We start from the raw sequence: 17902 nt of genomic DNA, 5'->3' as shown, positions 1-17902 counted from the left end.
TCTATAAGATCAAGGATTCTGCACTTACCAAACACAAACAAGCAATATTAGAAATACCTGGAAAACCAAGTGACCCCACCAGAATTAATTTAATTCGCAGCAAGGCCCTTAAGGGCACAGGGTCACAAGAACATAGAATGCCCAACCTTTTCCATAGATTGGAAAAGACCTTTAAGATCAAGTCCAGCTGTTAACCCAGCACCATCAAGTCCCTCAGCACCACATTACACAACCTCCAGGCATGCTGATTCTTCCATCTCCCTGGGAAGCCTGTTTCAGTGCTTGACGGCCTTTCAGTGAATTAATGTCTGATCTAAACCTCCACTAGCACAACTTGAAGGCATTTTGTGTCATCCTATCACTTGTTACTTGAGAGAAGACACATCACTTCAACATCATTTGGGTACTCATAGATAAGAAGAAGGTTTCTCGGTTTCTCTTTTTCCAGGCTTAACAGTCCCAGTCTCTTCAGCCACTCCTAGGAAGACCTGTTCTCTAGACCCTTCACCAGTTTTGTTGCCCTTCTTCGGACACACTTCAGCACAGTCACTACCCCAAATCACACTTACTTAGGACTCCCAGAGTTCAGCGGCCGTCTCACAACCGCTGCCCGAGGCTCATGTCACCCCTAGGGCCAACTATGGGCACTAGGGATGACGTGAGCAGCTTTTCTGGCAGCGTCGCAAAATGAAGCGACGAGAGCCTAGGCAGGACCCGTCCTTTGCCCTCACTGTCGCAACAGCGCCCGCGCTTGGCGGCGGCTGCCCGCTGCCGGCGAATGGAGGGCGGTACAAGATGGCGGCACTACCTGAGGAGCCGGCGGAGGTGGTGGCGGTAAAGCAAGACCCTGAGGCGGGGACGCCTCCGCAGCCCCCTGCTGCACCTCCAGCTGCCGCTTCCGCCGCAGCCGCCGCTTCCGTCGCTCCCCCGGTTGCGGCGGCGGAGGGGGAAGCTGCGGGGAGCGGTGGGGATGCGGCACCCCCTAAGCCTGCAGCGCCGGGCCCGGCCGCCTCCCCGACAGCGTTGGACCGGCAGACACTCGTGGCCGTGCTACAGTTCCTGCGGCGCAGCAACCTCCGCGAGTCCGAAGAGATCCTGCGCCGCGAAGCCCGCCTGCTCGGCGATGACCTCGGTGCCGCTGCCCTCAGCCCCGCCGGCTCCGGGCTTCCGGGAGGCGCAGGCGGCGATACGGACTCCGCCGGCAGCGAGGCACTGCTCAGCCGGGTCACCGCATCTGCGGCCATCGCGATAGGAGGCAGCGTCTCCACTGTCGCGTCTTCCAGCTCCGGGGTGGCGGCGGTTGCCGCCGTGCCGACGGGGAAAGGTGGGGTCCGCGCGGGGGCTGCAGGGTCGCATCCCGGGGCAAAAGGCCGCCCCCTCCCGGCGCGAAACGTGGAGACCGGGGGGGTCTTTGTGCCTCTCGCAGCTCTGGGGTCTCTCCCTGATGCTGGGGCACAAAGGTCAGTGTCAGTCAGATCGTGGCTCTCTTGGAGTGCTCCTCCTTCGAGTGGGAGGCAAGAACCATCTCGGGTCTTATTGGGGAAACTCCTGGGTGTGTGATTCTTGATCCAACTTGGGAAGAGATTGGGATCCCCGGGCGTGCAGCCATGGAGCAAAGGAACCAAAGACATTGGCTCCTTTGCAGAGAGCATTGTCAAAGTGAGAGGTGCTTCCCCTTGTCTTCGTGATTCATCTCGACTAACAGTGTAGCAGGAGGCTGAGGGTTTCTTTTGTAGTTAGAGGTGATGATCCATGGTCGCAGGGACAAGGATGGAGGCCTGATGTACAGGTTGCATTTTGACAAAAGAGTCATAGGATGCTTGTAGAGGAACCTGTACATTTCTGGAGTGAATTGCTGGATACTTGAGATATCCTTTGGGTAATTCGAGTTAACTATTTTTAATCAAGGTGTCTTTGGGGGCAGCTTTACAGAATAGTGTAATGAAATTTCAGGAACTGGTATGTCTGAGGTGCAGTGAGTCTGTAGACTATATACGATAGTATAAAGTCAGATTGTCCCTGATATGATTGTTTTTCATTAGTTTGTCTTCTGTGTAAATTGTTCAGTAACTGCTATGTAAAACAGAATTCTAGGGATGTTAGCTAGAGACAGAAAGTCACTGGCCTGTAATAGTTGTGTAGTGGTCATGATGAGTTATTCACTTATTTAACTTAATTTTGTTGTTTATTGGAAACAAAATCATTCTAGAGAGTATATTGTACAGGCTTAGAAAGATTCCACTCCTCATTTGAGAGTTTCCATTATTAGCAATGAAGATAATCTGTTTGGGTGATGTTAGTGGTTTCTTCCTTCACACATACAATCCTAGCCCACTTAGGCACTCTGTTAAATACATTATCATAGTATCATAGTATCAGTCAGGGTTGGAAGGGACCACAAGGATCATCTAGTTCCAACCCCTCTGCCATGGGCAGGGACACCCCACACTAGATCAGGCTGGCTAGAGCCTCGTCCAGCTTGGTCTTAAACATCTTCAGGGATAGGGCCTCAACCACCACCCTGGACAACCCATTCCAGGGCTTCACCACTCTCATGGTGAAGAACCTCCTCCTCACATCCAGCCTGAATCTCCCCACCTCCAGCTTCATTCCATTCCCCCTACCCTATCACTGCCTGAATATAGGCAACTATTGTCAGGGAAAGCTCAAAAAATGGCTGAAGCTGTACACATGTGTATCATTTAAACTTAGTGCTGAGTAAGCACAGGACCTGGTATTACATTTTGTTCAGAGCACTTCAGAGCACCTCCAGCACCTCACCTGGAGTTGTTATCCACTGTATAACTGTTAGTTCTTTCAGGCTGTCTTACAAGCTCTTTTTATTTGCAGTTGGAGGAGGTGTTGTTGTGGAAGATCAGCCAGATGTGAGTGCAGTGTTGTCTGCCTACAATCAACAGGGGGATCCAGCACTGTATGAGGAGTACTACAGTGGATTAAAACACTTCATTGAGTGTTCCCTGGACTGTCATCGGGCGGAATTGTCTCAGCTGTTTTATCCTCTCTTTGTGCACATGTACTTGGAATTGGTCTACAACCAACATGAGAGTGAAGCAAAGTCTTTTTTTGAAAGGTAGTTTTATTTTCATTTGTGTATTTACATTGTTTTATGTTAGCTACTTTGATTACATCTCTAAGCTATAGTAGCACAGATTTATATATATATATATATTTGTGTACTATTTTTCTTCTCTGAAGTTGAAGAGATTTGGAATCTGAAATAATGATGGATAACAGTAGCTGTTCTTAAATCCTTCTTCAATCTCCTATGCTATGAAGGTGTGCAAACTACATGCTTTTGAGCTATTTCTGGACAGATTTTGAACTATCTTTATGGTCATCTGGTAGGCTTCCTGCTGCAAAATCATGAAAGAAGAGATGCTGCTTCTTTAGGGAAAGATTGTGGGGTAGTTTTTAAGCACTGAAATGTTGCACTGAGATGCCAAAGTAATGTGCTCTATAACTATTTGCTAATGTAATAGGATGTCTAAGCAGATGAGATTAAAGGAATACATTTATGGCTAATCCATAATTTTCTGTGCTCTTGCTATGTTTAATTCTTTATCACTGGAGAAGAAGATGAAATTTAATTTGGTTTTTGAATTATGAAATATTTAATTCCAAAAGGATAACTCTGTCTCCAGCTAATAGGTCAGGAAATATAGTTCTATAAGTAGTTAAAATGTTCCCTGCTACAACCATTCCATAACATGGTTTGAGTAAAAATGGAGAAGTCTAGACATGTGTTAGCTATCAGATAATGCATGTGGAGAATGAGAAGCATAACCACTGTGAAGTGTGCTTGTCTGTATAATGAGTCAGGTATAAATAGATCCGAGTAGTCTTACATAATAAAAAATACTCTGTGCTTTATGATAGTGCTAATTAGTCTTTCACTCCTGTAAGTAAACATGGTGGAACTATTTTTCAGCTGACAACCCCTTGGGTAAATGAAATTCTGTGAGGTTCCACTTGTGTGTTCTCTTCATCTTGATTTTTAACTGTTGAATGCTTTTATCGTAGACAGCAAGTTATTGGTGTATATTCTCCTGGAGGAAATTTATTTCAGTAGAAAAATAATCCCATATGTAGTCAGTAGCTTCCAAAAGGTCCTTGCATACATGCTTCACATTAAAGTAATGTAAATAAGTGTGAACTTTAGAGGTAATGCTTTTGTAATAAATCTTTTATCATATCCTCCATTATTTCAACAGATTTCATGGGGATCAGGAGTGCTATTACCAGGATGACCTGCGTGTATTATCTAGCTTAACCAAAAAAGAGCACATGAAAGGTAATGAGACCATGCTGGACTTCAGAACGAGCAAGTTTGTGCTGCGTATTTCCCGTGACTCTTACCAACTCTTGAAGAGGCATCTTCAGGAAAAGCAGAACAATCAGATCTGGAACATCGTGCAGGAACATCTTTACATTGATATCTTCGATGGAATGCCCCGCAGTAAACAACAGATAGATGCTATGGTTGGAAGCTTGGCTGGGGAGGCAAAACGAGAGGCTAATAAAGCAAAGGTGAGAGGCAAAGATTGTTGCATGTTTATAATTGAACAATTCTTCATTTTGCAGCTTGTGTGGTGGTATAGGCTGACAACTGTGACTTGACATCTTAACAAGCAGCATGAACAGAGCAAAAGTAGAGAACTGCACACAGCCTGGTAGAAGATACTCTTGAGCCTCTCTGAGAGACAGCCCACTGAACTCAACTTTACCTCAGAAAGATGTAATTCCTTCTTACTTCCAGTTGTTACTGCGAGGGCTGTTTGTGTAGATCTTGACAGTGTAGTACCACAGTACTATACCAGTAAATGATGCAAGCTGTAGGGATTCTGCTTTAAAAAGTCCTTAGAAATGGTAATACAGTAATGTACACAGTAATATTTGTGGAGTCACCATCATTGGAGGTGTTCAGGAGAAGACTTGATAGGGTGCTTGGTTGCATGGTTTAGTTGATTAGGTGGTGTTGGATGATAGGTTGGACGCAATGATCTTGATGGTCTCTTCCAACCTGGTCTGGTCTGGTCTATTCTATTCTATTCAACACAACAGTTTTAAAGAAGCAGCTTTATTGCTTTAACTATTACATAAGATTCCAATAAATTAAATTTTCAGTAAGAATAGCAATTACTGATTTGTCTCCCGTGTGTTTTATTGGTTTGCAGGTTTTCTTTGGCTTATTGAAAGAACCAGAGTTTGATGTGCCTTTGGATGATGAAGATGAAGAAGGAGAAAATGAGGAAGGAAAGCCAAAGAAGAAAAAACCCAAAAAAGATAGTGTAGGGTCAAAAAGTAAAAAACAAGACCCTAATGCTCCTCCCCAAAACAGGTACCAAGGGAAACCTTTTAAATTCAGTCTTGTCATGCCAAATTGGCATCGCTGTTCACATGGCATTTTTAGCATTGTGGCCATTTCAGCTGTACACAGCTTTAGCTGTAGGACTTTAAAGGGATGTCATAGAAAGCTTAGCTTATCACCGAGTCACAGAATGTTAGGGTTGGAAGTGACCTGAAAAGATAGAGTCCAAACCCTCTGCCAGAGAAGGATTACCTAGAGTAGGTGACAGAGGAACACATCCAGGTGGGTTTTGACTGTCTCCAGAGAAGGAGACTCTACAACCTCGCTGGGCAGCCTGTGCCAGTGTTTTGTCACCCTCACAGTGGAAAAAACTTTCATGTGTTCACATAACCTCCAGTGTTCCGGCTTGCATCTGCTGTCCCTTGTCCTATCATTGGTCATCACTGAGAAGAGCTTGACTTTGTTCTCCTGACACTCACCCTTCTCATATTTGTAAACATTAATGATGTTCCCTCTCAGTCTCCTCCAAGCTAAAGAGCCCCAGCTTCCTCAGCCTTTCCTCATAAGGGAGATGTTCCGCTCCCTTAATCATCTTTGTAGCTCTGAGCTGGACTCTTTCAAGCAGTTCTCTATCCTTGAACTGAGGGACCCAGAACTGGACACAATATTTCAGATGTGACCTCGAGAGGAGAACCCCTCTTGACCTACTAACCACTCCTCTTCTAATACACCCCAGGATGTCACTGGCTCTCTTGCCCATGAGGACGCATTGCTGGCTCATGGTCATCCTGTTGAACACCAGGACCCCAGGTCCTTTTCCCCAGAGCTGCTCTCCAGCAGATCATCACCCAACCTATGCTGGTCCATTGGGTTGTTCTTTCCCAGATGCATGAGTCTACACTTGGCCTTGTTGAACTTTGTTTAATTTCTCCACACATCTCTCCAGCCTGTCATGGTGCCTGATAAATCCTACTTGGTTGACCACTGATCTTTCCAGGTCATATTCAACTACTTGTATCATTTCACTGCCTGTCTGAAATTCTTAAAGCTACTGCCTCTTTTTCTTAACCTGCTAATCTATTTTTATGTAGCCTTTCATTTCTTCTAATTCTTGTTTCATACTTAAGGTATAGGGTTGAATGGAAAGCTTTCCCTTTCTTTGTTTAGATTAACAGTGTGGAGGGTGCTTTTACTTTGTAAAAATGTGTGCTTCTTGTAGAATTCCTCTGCCTGAACTGAAAGACTCTGACAAGCTGGATAAAGTAATGAATATGAAGGAAGCTGCAAGGCGTGTGCGTCTTGGCCCAGAGTGCTTGCCCTCCATCTGTTTCTACACATTCCTTAATGCTTACCAGGTTGGTAAAAGAAGACTTTTGGTAATGCAGAAAGAAGACTTTAACAGCATTGGCAAGGGTTTGTTATAGTTTATGATCAAATCTATAAGCCAGAAATATGATAAAATATGAATATGATTTACAGGGTTATTGGAGTATCTGGAATGAGTATCACAAATTTCACCTTCCAAAATGTTCAGTAATTCTCTTTAAAAGACTCATTAAACTGTAATTTCCATGTTCCTTGGTTTTGCTCTGATTTTGCTGTAACTCCTCCTTTCACTTTTCCTGTGGGGCCTTAAGTAGATTCTACAGAATGCAGTGGAGTTTCCAGAATACTGGAAACCAGTATTGTTTTGTCGTCGCTGACTGTGCTTTGCTCATACAGTTTTATTTTAATGGTGCAAGAATTTATGTAGTTTTAGGTCTATTCTAGAATACTTGGTAGGATTTTATACTATTTGAAATGTGTCATGAAAGATAATAAGCAATATAAATGGCTGTTTTTTTGTTTAGGGTCTGACTGCAGTGGATATTACAGATGACTCTAGCATGATTGTAGGAGGCTTTGCTGACTCTACTGTCAGAGTGTGGTCTGTGACGCCGAAAAAGCTACGGAGCGTGAAAACAGCAGCAGGTAATTAAGACAGTAACACTTAAATGAGCTTGCATTACTTGTGACAGCTGTATCTTGCATGAAAAGAGAAATCATGTTTGTGGTGGGAGAGTCATCTCCAGCATCTAGATGCTCTCACTTTGAAGAACAATATGTGCACAAATGTTTGATTACATCTTGTATGCTACCATTAGAAGCATTTTTAAAGGAACTGGAAATAATGGTTGTGTACACCTGTCGTGAGGTGGCACAGAGCTTTGAACTAGCCATAATGAACATGAGACTAGGTATCTGGCTTGTTTACTGGGTAGTAACTACAGGATGTAGTAGACAGTTGGGTTTAGGTGATATAGGGTAGAGTCTAGAGATACCTGAGGGAATTCTGAGGATGGAAGAAAATGTCCTCTAGCTCAATATTTAGGAAATTCATGGAAACTAAGCTTTTTTAATTCTACTGTTTATGTAACAATGTTTTGTGGATGAATCTAGATACTGTACAAACATTTCTTGATTTGATATTTAACTGAGAGGTGGTCAGCAAATAGTAGCCCACAGACTAAAAATTATTTTGTTGTGTGTAGTATGCAGCTGTCAGAACATGTCTGTAAAGTGTGTGTGCCATATTAACATTCTGGAAGTGTGAAAACTTGACATCTCTGTCAAAAAGATGTTACTGTATTTGAAGACATCATATATGTATGAAAAATAACATGTTTGGATTAATGTATTTTAGCTCAGTGAAGTCTTAAGAAAGTATTACTATTTATATAAAGAATTATTTTCACCTGTTAGAATAGTAAAAAATCCTTTAAATGCTATCATATATTGCAAACTTAATAGTCCCCAGGTACTTTGTCATGTTTACATCATGCTTGGCTTTTAGAGAGAATATTATTTGTTTTCCTGTTCATGACATTTATCTTTGAACTTCTGACTGCTGTTATGATACATGAACTTTGAAATACTGCAGACCTCAGTCTCATCGACAAAGAATCGGATGATGTCTTGGAGAGGATCATGGATGAGAAAACAGCAAGTGAGTTGAAGATTTTATATGGTCACAGTGGACCTGTCTATGGCACCAGCTTCAGTCCTGATAGGTAAAATTAAGTTTAAAAGCTGACTAGTTTGCTTGTCTTGAGTTTCAGTTGTATGCTACTGAATGCAAACGTGTTCTTGATGCAGCTTTTTCCAGAAGGTTAAAGCAATTCTTGTTCGTGCATCTTAGAAGAAACCATGTGCAACTCTGAGTGCTTGTTATGCTCAGGGTGTTGGGCACTGTCAGCTGTTACTGAAATCAACTGGAGATGAGGATGCCAGCACCTTTTTTGAGGTTCAGGACTTAGATGGCAAAATAGGCCGTCTCTTTTGCAAACTGTAGTTTTAATCAGCTGAATTGTCGAGAGGAAAAATACTGCAGTATTGATTTGCCTTACAGTATTGCAAATCAAAACCATACTGAGTAGCATATCGCTGCACTTGACTTTTATTCTACCAAGACTTTATTTTGAAAATGTATGGAGTAGTATCTTTAAAATATGAGATTTAGAACTATTATATAGTTCTGAGAGTCTCAACAATAGAAAGGGAGTTTAAATGTCTGAAGTTTTGCTTTTGCCTGTGTCTAGTCAGGAAACAACCAACACAGAGACACAGCTGAGAGGTAAACATTGTGTGGAACATGAATGTAGGGTCTGTAGTTATGCACTGAGAATGTGAACATGACATGAATTCTTTTTCAGGGAATCCTGAAATTATTAGAATAAACCTTTATTAGAATAAACCAAACCAGGTTGGAAGAAACCTTCAAGATCATCGTGTCCAACCCATCAACCAATCCAACCCACCCAAACAGCTAACCCATGGCATGTTTAGAGTTATATTAATAAAAACATACTCTTTTTTTTTAAAGTAAGATAGCATAAGAGTTTCCAGTTATATGAAAAAATTACTAGTAATTTCTGAGTAAAGACCTGCTTTGTGGTTTGTTTTTTGTTTAGTTGGTATTGTTGGGGTTTTTTTTGGGGGGGTGGGGAGGGCTTTTGGGGTTTTGTTTGGCTTTTGTTCTCCCCTCAGTATTTCTGTCAATGTCATCAGAATTGGGCATCAATATTTTTGCACAGGGGTCTAGGACTGGACTCTGCTTGAATTGGTTATTGTTGCTTACCCCACCATAATGTTGATTTATTTGTGACATGCTAAACAGATGCTGTTCAGTGTCCGGTTTTTCTTACGATAGACATCTCACTTTGTTTGTGCAATGGTTATACAGTCCATGTGTAAGTTTCTTAAGTAATATGCTATACTTCCTCCTGTGACAGGAACTATTTGTTGTCCTGTTCTGAGGATGGCACTGTCAGATTGTGGAGTCTCCAAACATTCACGTGTTTGGTGGGATATAAAGGACACAACTATCCAGTATGGGATACACAGTTCTCTCCTTATGGTTATTACTTTGTGTCAGGGGGACATGACAGAGTGGCTCGGTAAGAAACTGGATGAGTTTTTCCTTTGTTAGGGTCAGTTTGTGGGGGGGTTAACCCTGGGAATGATTAGCTGATAAACTCTACCCTACCCTATTACTGGAAATAAATTTTATTTCATGTCAATTAAAATGCTGAATAAGTGTTCTAATGTAGTTTTTTGGGGTTGTGGGTTTTTTTGTTTGGTTGTTTTTCCTTTTCCATTTGTTTATCAACTTGGCTTTCCACAAGTTTCAGTAGAACTCAATACTATGTCCAATTGCTCCAAACTAGATACTGCTAATTCAATAAACTGACTAGTAAGAAATGACTGCACAGTTACTTCCTTGTAATCCTCATTGTGCACCAGGTACTGAACTTCATTAGGGTTTTTCTTTTATTAATAAAGCTTTTTGGTTTCTTTTATTTCTTTTCCTTCTGAAGCCTGTGGGCAACAGATCACTACCAGCCTTTACGGATATTTGCTGGCCACCTTGCTGATGTGACGTGTACCCGATTTCATCCGAACTCCAACTACATTGCCACGGGCTCAGCGGACAGGACTATACGGCTCTGGGATGTTTTGAATGGGAATTGTGTGAGAATATTCACTGGGCATAAGGTAAAGGAATATCACAGCATGAAAGTGATTCTAGTTCTTTGAGATTCTGAAGAGTAATGTTCAGAATGAATATAGCTTGACTGACTGACTGAATGAGAATAGACTTAACTTGTTTGGTCCTTCCTCTGTCTGTTTAAGGGACCAATTCATTCATTGGCATTTTCTCCTAATGGACGATTCCTGGCTACTGGAGCAACAGATGGCAGAGTTCTGCTGTGGGATATTGGACATGGCTTGATGGTTGGAGAATTGAAAGGGCACACAGACACTATCTACGCGCTCAGATTCAGTAGAGATGGGGAGATTTTAGCATCAGGTAAAATTCACTGGAAACAGTGGAGTTTGCATTGTGTTCCCTAAGTTTGAAAAGGAATGATGAAATTGGTTCCTTAAACTGAGGAATATGAAGCAGAATCACTTGCTTAGCAAAAGCAGCAACCACTGGTTTGAGGCAAGTACTTCACCAGACTGCGAAGTATGATCCCCTCATTCTCCAGGAACAGAAGGAAAGATGCTACACAACTAGATGGTGGCAAAGCTCTCTTCCAACCTGGTTAATTCTGTGATTGATTCTGTGTACAGTGTTGGGGTGGAATCTGAAGTTAGAAATAACTCTTGGGCAAACAAGAAGTGGCTGGAGTAGAGAGGCACAGAATACTGGAATGGGAGTGGGATGTAGTAGGACTCAAGAGAGGAAGGCATAGAAAGGGAGATGAGTTATCCACACCTGTACTATTTCTTCACAGTATATTTATTTTCTATATATAGAAATGTTTTAATAACAAGTCTATGAGCAGCAGAACTTGTAAGGCCTGCTTGTTTTTCCTGCCTATCCACACAGATTCTCTGGTGTCTAATACAAAACAGCTCCTATGCCAGTCTTCCTTTCACAAAGGCACAAAGCTGTGTTTAGTGAACCAATTTCTTAAATCATATAGGGATTTAATGAGCTTTAAACTTCTTTGTTCTGTCAATTGGTCTACATTTGCCAAAAAATCAAATTACTGACAGAAGAAATGATGGACAGAGGATATAATTACATCATGGTAACTTCCTCATGAAACCAGACTAGGAATATCCTATATTTATTAGTAGTGTATTCCTAAATGCATTGTACTGAGAATCTTTACTGAGCCTTTAATGCAGGAGCATAAGCTAATAGAGACGGTGTAGGTCTGATCCAGTCTGCTTGGTGGTTTTTTTCAGTTTATCTACCAATTCTCCACTGAGATCATAGGCCCCTGGACCTGCAAAATGGTGCCATCTTCTTCGTATCAAAGAAACTGTTATTATGTGACTTAGAATCATTAACATTTCCTGAAATTTGGAATCTAACCCACCGGAGGGTCCTGCTTTTTCAGTGCTACGTGCTAAAATACAGACCCAAATTGAGAGCAGTTCTTTGTGCTGTATCTGCAGGGCATTCCAGTTAGACTACAGGAAAGCTGAAATCCTGGCAGCTTTTACGTATGTGTTCAGTATGTCAGAGGCTTGTTAAAGATGTGTTTCCTTGCCAGGATGAAGGATGAAGACTACAATTAGGAGCAAACCTGCTTTTTGAGCTCCAGTTTCTGTTCACTTGCTCCCCAGTGATTATTAATTTATGTCTATACATACATCTATTTCTACTAACAAAGACCTTAAACTGTTGTTTTTTCCTTTTTAGGTTCAATGGATAATACAGTTCGTCTGTGGGATGCTGTGAAGGCATTTGAAGATTTAGAAACTGATGACTTTACTACAGCCACTGGACATATAAACTTGCCTGAAAACTCACAGGACTTGTTATTAGGTACATACATGACCAAATCAACCCCAGTTGTACACCTCCATTTCACACGCAGAAACTTGCTGCTGGCTGCAGGAGCCTACAGTTCACAGTGAATGGGGAAGCTGCAAGACTGACTGTGCCAAATCATTGCAGTAGCGACCTCGGGACGTGAGACAAGGAGGAATGTCTTGTACAGATGGATCCCACTAGTCTGTTGCAGGAAAACCAAAAAACTGTGTAAACTGATGCAAGCAATGTTTTTCATTTCTGCTATTCCATACTTATCCACAGTTTGAAAATGCTGGAGTTTGACAAGACATCATGGCTGTACAAGGAGGAATTGTTCATGGTGCTTTTGATAAAAAAAAATCCAAACATGAAAATGGCTGTCTCCCCTCAGACATAGTATTGAGTTCTACTGAAACTTGTGGAAAGCTAACAGCCTTGGTAGGTGTTCTCAACTGAATTTCTTCTAAAGCACTTAATTTATGGTTAGCAAATGTTTAATCAATCTCAAGCATAAGGAAAGACTGTTTAGTTTCAGAAAAGAATGTAGTTTAATTCACTATAGCCTGAGCTGGACAACAGGTATGGTGAGAGTATCACAGCAACTAACAGGGCATTGAAAGAGTAGGTCCCAGCAGCAGAGGCTCATGGGGCTCGTGTAACCGCAAAGTTACACATGCAGGTTTTTATGCACCCATATACTAAGCTTGAAAAGATTTCAACTACCTGTGCTCTTCTGAGGTTATCAGAAATGAAGAGCTTGTTACTCTTTTTTCACTGGTAGCTTAATGCTGTAGATGGGATAAGCAACCAGAAGTGCAATGTGAACTTTATTTACTTTCGTACTTTACTGTAGGAAAGAAGGGGGACTAAGGCACAAGCAAAATCCCCATCATCACAGAAGTGGACTTAAACCCTTTTACATTGTGTGCTACATCTAAAACAATTTACAAACCTGTGTACTTTCTACATGAGGTTCAATATATCAAAATGTGAAACTAGCCAAGACATTGAAATGTTATTGCAGAGTAAAAGGATTAATCAGCCTTCAGTGTATCATCAGTGTGCTTTTGAAAGGCCAGCTTGGCTGCTGGTGGCAATTTCCACCCACACAAACATTGTAGTCCAGCAAGTCCTCCTGGACAACTAATAAAGCTCAGTGATTTATTTCAAAGGAAAACAAGCAAAACACGGGGAAGTGTAACTTTTCTGGGTCTTTGAACAGAAAACACCACCACCCAAGGGTAGGCTCATTTTGGTGTGGTTTTAGCTTGTTTTGGTTTTGTCCTTTTTTTAAAATTATTTTAATATCTTACAAACTATCTCTAGGGAAAGTTTTACATTCCTCATTACTTTCCAGGAAGAGCTTGGATAATTGAACATCCTCCTGGCTTTCTAGAGAAAGTAAAAGCAAGTCGTGACATTTCTAAAGTAACGTAAATGGAGAACCACTTCCCCTCTCATCCCTTATCTAACTTGAACTCTTGGAGTAAAGTTTTATTATAGGCATTATACATCAAAATAATAAAAAAAGAGCTCACCTTGAAATTCTCCTTAAAGATAAAAAACATTAAAACTAAATTACAGTGTTGTTTTTTTTTAACGGTACCACAAAATTCCCCAGCTCTCCATATGATTGGTTGGATTCAAGTACAATTATGCTGAACCAAATTATCTAAACCCAAGTATGTAGTTTTGACAACTTCCAAGAAAACACTGCCACATTCTGCCTTTATATTTTGTACAGTTTTATACTTTTGATATTGTAATAAATATGAAAACCACAGAGTTTGTCTGTTACAAGGTATTTTCTTTCCTGGATGTTTGCAATGGAAGCAAGAGCAGTGCTTGCACTGTGAGAGAAAAGAGTAACCCAGAAAACAGGCAAGAGGATGACCCAACTGTTTCAAGTAAGGGTAGGTGATGGGTTCTAGCAAACTGGAGCTGTTGCACTGTTACTGTTATTCAGTTGTAAAGTTGTATAGAGCAGAGGCCATTTATGCAGTCTCCTAGGAAAGGAAGAGGACTAGATTTATTCAGAGGGCCCAGCATGTACAAGCAGAATACATGAACTAGAGAGAGCACAAAGACCCTGTAATCTCACTCTCATTTTTTCCCAGCACCCATGTCTCTCCCGTGATGACCTCAGTTTGGGAAGCATATTTGCTTTCTTTAGCATCTTATATCTCAGGTTCAACCACTGCTGCTGGGACCTTTCAAAAAGAAGCACAGTGCTGCACAATCCCATTCACACATCAGCACTAATGTGTCACCCACCTAAGGAAGGTACTGAGTTTTCATTGAGATACAGAAAAAGACTGTGGAGAATGGGATACACAGATTTTAGTGTTGGGTAGGGAGGGGACTGCTAACTGTGGTAGGAATATAGTTGGAGGCTACGTACAGGAAAAAGCACTGAACTACTTAAGTCACTCCTTATGAACATGCAGAGTTCATAGAATCAGAGAAGGGTTTGGGTTGGAACAGACCTTAAGTATCATTTAGATCCATCCTCCCACTGCCATGGGCAGGGACACCTTCCACTGGACCAAGCTGCTCAAGGCCCTGTCCAACCTGGCCTTCCAGCAAGGGGGCAATTTTAAGAGCTTAACATCAGCAAAGTAAACCATTTTCTTTCTGGCAGTTACCTCTGCAAGAGGCCAGTAAGAGAAAAAGCACAGGTACCATAAACGCTATCAGTGCTCAGAACACTTTATGATGTACTCTAATAGCAGGAGTTTAGGTAAGAGAGTAGTGACCTCAATCAGCTATTCCATCTCCACTACAACTAAATATTTTTGACCAGGAAAAAAAGAGAAAAAAAGAGAAATGCCACTTTTTTTCCCACCACTTCATGTTGCCAATGAAACAAGGCATTATTTATTTATTAGCCACAAAGGTCATCAGCTTGCATTATGTTAACACGGACTGGAGGTTCAGACATACCAGCAACCTGCCAAGAGAAAAGAGACCAAAGGTGTCAACTCTGGCACAGTAGTACTAGCAGCAGCATTCCCTTTCCCCCAGCCTGAACAATTTTAGCAAGCAGTTTTTAGCACACAAACGTCATGATGAAATAACTCTTTTCTACCCCATTTTGCAGAGTGTGAAAACAGCCTGTAGGGTTTTTTTTCCATTTCAGTGGAAATTTTGTATTTGAAAGTAACTCTAGAATTTTCTACCATGGTTGTTGCTGTACAAGAACAAGTCAAATCACTTCTATATGGGCATAGTGAGGTGTGCTATAATACAGACCATTCTGTTGTGTGGTGCTCCTTTACTCTGGTCAAAGTAAGATTTTAACAGGCTGCATTAACCTCTGCTTGGAATTCTCTAATGCATCTAAGTAAGTCCTCAAGTACTACTATTTTAGTAATTTACAAAGCAACACCTCACCCTATTTTACAGCAGAAGGGCAGACCACAGGCACTCAATAGCTGTAGTCAAAGCTTGATACACTGCTTGATACACTGGTTTTAGCTGCAACATCCTTCCATTTCCCCTTTTTTTGGTTACTCTTCTTCCCTGCATGCTGTCCCTAGTCCCATTCACCATGTCAGAAGAACACAAAAAACCCACTGGTATCCTATACTTTCTGCATTCTCCTTTAGCAACCTACTTCATTCAAAAGCATTTTGGTCCTGGAAGAACTCCAGACACTTACCATTTACTTATCTGCCACAGCAGGAGCTTGCTTTTTAGGTTTAAACTTGAAATACAAGACGAGCATTGCAACACTTGCATATGTTGCTAATACATACTGGAAAAGATAAAAATTAAGTTTAGTTTCAGTCTAAAACCCAGAAAATACCATTACACTAGACTAAAAAGTTCAATATATGCAAGACATACATTCCTCCTGCCTATGATGGTGTAGGAATTGAAGTACTTCTGAAATCCAGTGAACTGGTGCTGAGATCCCGAGTCATGGCCAGCCATGGCTGCTTGTCCTAATAAGCAATAAAGAACAGTTAATGAATTTAGAGTGAATTGTACACAGTGTGAAGAAAAATCAAACTCCTCTCTGCACTGAAGTTAATGATTCTATTGTTAGCTATTAAGTCTCTTTTCAGGGCACTCAGCAGACAGTGGATAGGAATAAGGAGCTGGAAACATTCAGAGCACTCTTATCTTAGGGTACAGTGACACAAAAGCAGATAAGCACATGAGAGGTTCTGAAGGGAGGAACATTTATGATTTTCATAGTTCATTTAAGTTTAAATATGAAAAAAAATAAAGGTCAGTATGATGATGATAAAAATGGCAATTCCTCAAGGTACTTGCCAAGAATAGTCCTGCCTACACAGCCCTTCAACAGAGACAAATTCCTACCAGTTGTTCAGGAATCTGCAATACCCAGGATAAATCTTTGCTACTTCAGCTAAAACCCAGCTTCAATTACATACTCAAGAAGTTGGTGACAAGATTCAGGCTACTCTGTGAATCAAAATGTTGCTTTGCAACATTTGCACCATATTAGAGTGCAAGTGCAGTAAGTAAGAACTGCACTGCTCTTAGTTGCATGTTTCTAACATATCTTACTTGGATTACTCTAGTATTCACGGATTAGATAAAAACACACTTTTTTCCCCCCCTAGTTCATCTAGATCAGCAAGTTACTTCAGCAGCTACAAAGCCTCAAAAGTGCTTTCACAGGAACAGAAACACTTTCAAGCACACGAGGGTACACTTCTGGCTTTGTGTACATGTCTGGAACAACGTTTCAGATCTACTGTAAGAAGTTCAAAGGCCTGGCACAGCTACAGTATCTAACCTGCAGGCTCACTGAATGGCTGAGCCGTGCACTCTGGAGATCACTTATTGTTTGTCCTGTAACCCACCGCAAAAGAGGCACGCACCCCATACAGTCACCAGCCAAATCAGGCAGATGCTGCACCCTCCTCCAGGCCCCAAAAGAAGAAAGGTACAGGAAACCGCTATACCAGGTGCTGTGTTCATTAGCACAGCTCTTATGTGACCCCAGCACAGTAAGTACCCAAGCGCACCTGTAACTGGACTGACTACACAACAGCTAAAAATCGCAATGAAAGAACCCTTTTCAACATCAGCACACGAACTGTAAAGCTACAGCCATCTTTTCGTATGCCTGAGCGATGCAAAAGCTGGAAAAGAATCGCCGCGTCCTTCAGGGGCGATTCTGAGGCCAGGTATCACAAGTTTTCCTTTTCGAGGTAGCCCGGTGCCCCTGCCAGCGCGGCCTGCCCCTCCGGCTGCCCTGACCCTGGGCGCCACCAGCTGCCGCGCTCGCCCCGGCCCCGCACACCAACCGGCTCCATATCGCTGGTGCCGATAGCCGCGTCCCGGCGCCCTCCCTACCCAGCTCGCATCGGGCCGGGGGAAAGGACGCGGCGACACCTAGTACTCGGAAGGGAGCGACGCCGCAGCTGAAGGTCGCGGGCGCGCCCTAGGACAGCCGCGGCTCGGGGCCGAAGCCACTCCTCGTTCCCGCCCGGCGGCGCAAGCCTACAGAAAGAGGCGCGGACAAGGATCTGCGGCCGGGGAGAAAACCCTTCCTCGCGGCCGCCCAGAGATACCTCAGCCACCGCCGCTGCCGTCCAGCCGCCGCGCTCTGCCCTTCGCCAGCTCCCTCCCACAAAATGGTGGCCGCCGGGAGCCGCGCGCAGGCACCGCAGCGGCGCTGATTGGCTGCAAGTCCCAGAGAGTGAACTCTCCCGGTCCCCTTCCCTCTGGTTGGCTGAAGAACGACTCGCACTTCTTCTCGCCCTTTCCCTCTGGTTGGC

The 17902-nt window shown here is 42.5% G+C and overlaps 2 protein-coding genes across 2 annotated transcripts; one reads left to right on the top strand and one right to left on the bottom strand.

Moving 5' to 3' along the window:
- The first annotated feature begins 763 nt into the window (after positions 1 to 763).
- Positions 764 to 13928, top strand: TAF5 (TATA-box binding protein associated factor 5). The gene is made up of 11 exons (XM_068139460.1): positions 764 to 1324; positions 2851 to 3091; positions 4233 to 4548; positions 5196 to 5359; positions 6549 to 6684; positions 7180 to 7300; positions 8250 to 8379; positions 9601 to 9765; positions 10186 to 10363; positions 10502 to 10679; positions 12030 to 13928. The coding sequence occupies exons 1-11, from the start codon at positions 796 to 798 to the stop codon at positions 12245 to 12247; spliced, it is 2376 nt and encodes a 791-aa protein (XP_067995561.1). The 5' UTR covers positions 764 to 795; the 3' UTR covers positions 12248 to 13928.
- Positions 13929 to 14991: 1063 nt separating this feature from the next.
- On the bottom strand, positions 14992 to 17802 carry ATP5MK (ATP synthase membrane subunit k). The gene is made up of 4 exons (XM_068139464.1): positions 17696 to 17802; positions 15993 to 16090; positions 15805 to 15900; positions 14992 to 15093 (listed from the first exon to the last, which is right to left on the bottom strand). Exons 2-3 carry the CDS (start codon positions 16077 to 16079, stop codon positions 15808 to 15810), a joined length of 180 nt encoding a protein of 59 aa, XP_067995565.1. The 5' UTR covers positions 16080 to 16090; positions 17696 to 17802; the 3' UTR covers positions 14992 to 15093; positions 15805 to 15807.
- Positions 17803 to 17902: the final 100 nt, after the last annotated feature.

This window comes from Melanerpes formicivorus, unplaced genomic scaffold, assembly GCF_026170545.1.
Source record: "Melanerpes formicivorus ecotype bairdi unplaced genomic scaffold, bMelFor1.0.p_v2 SCAF_6, whole genome shotgun sequence".
Taxonomy (NCBI): Eukaryota; Metazoa; Chordata; class Aves; order Piciformes; family Picidae; genus Melanerpes; species Melanerpes formicivorus.
This window is presented reverse-complemented; position numbering and strand designations above follow the sequence as displayed.

What these genes read in the sequence shown, in the direction of transcription:
- TAF5 (XM_068139460.1), top strand. Translation starts at nt 796, where the DNA reads ATGGCGGCACTACCTGAGGAGCCGGCGGAGGTGGTGGCGGTAAAGCAA. An exon ending in GAGAGGCTAATAAAGCAAAG is followed by an intron (nt 4,549 to 5,195) that starts GTGAGAGGCAAA and finishes ATTGGTTTGCAG; the next exon opens with GTTTTCTTTGGCTTATTGAA. An exon ending in AATGCTCCTCCCCAAAACAG is followed by an intron (nt 5,360 to 6,548) that starts GTACCAAGGGAA and finishes TGCTTCTTGTAG; the next exon opens with AATTCCTCTGCCTGAACTGA.
- ATP5MK (XM_068139464.1), bottom strand. Translation starts at nt 16,079, where the DNA reads ATGGCTGGCCATGACTCGGGATCTCAGCACCAGTTCACTGGATTTCAG. An exon ending in CCATCATAGGCAGGAGGAAT is followed by an intron (nt 15,901 to 15,992) that starts GTATGTCTTGCA and finishes TATCTTTTCCAG; the next exon opens with TATGTATTAGCAACATATGC.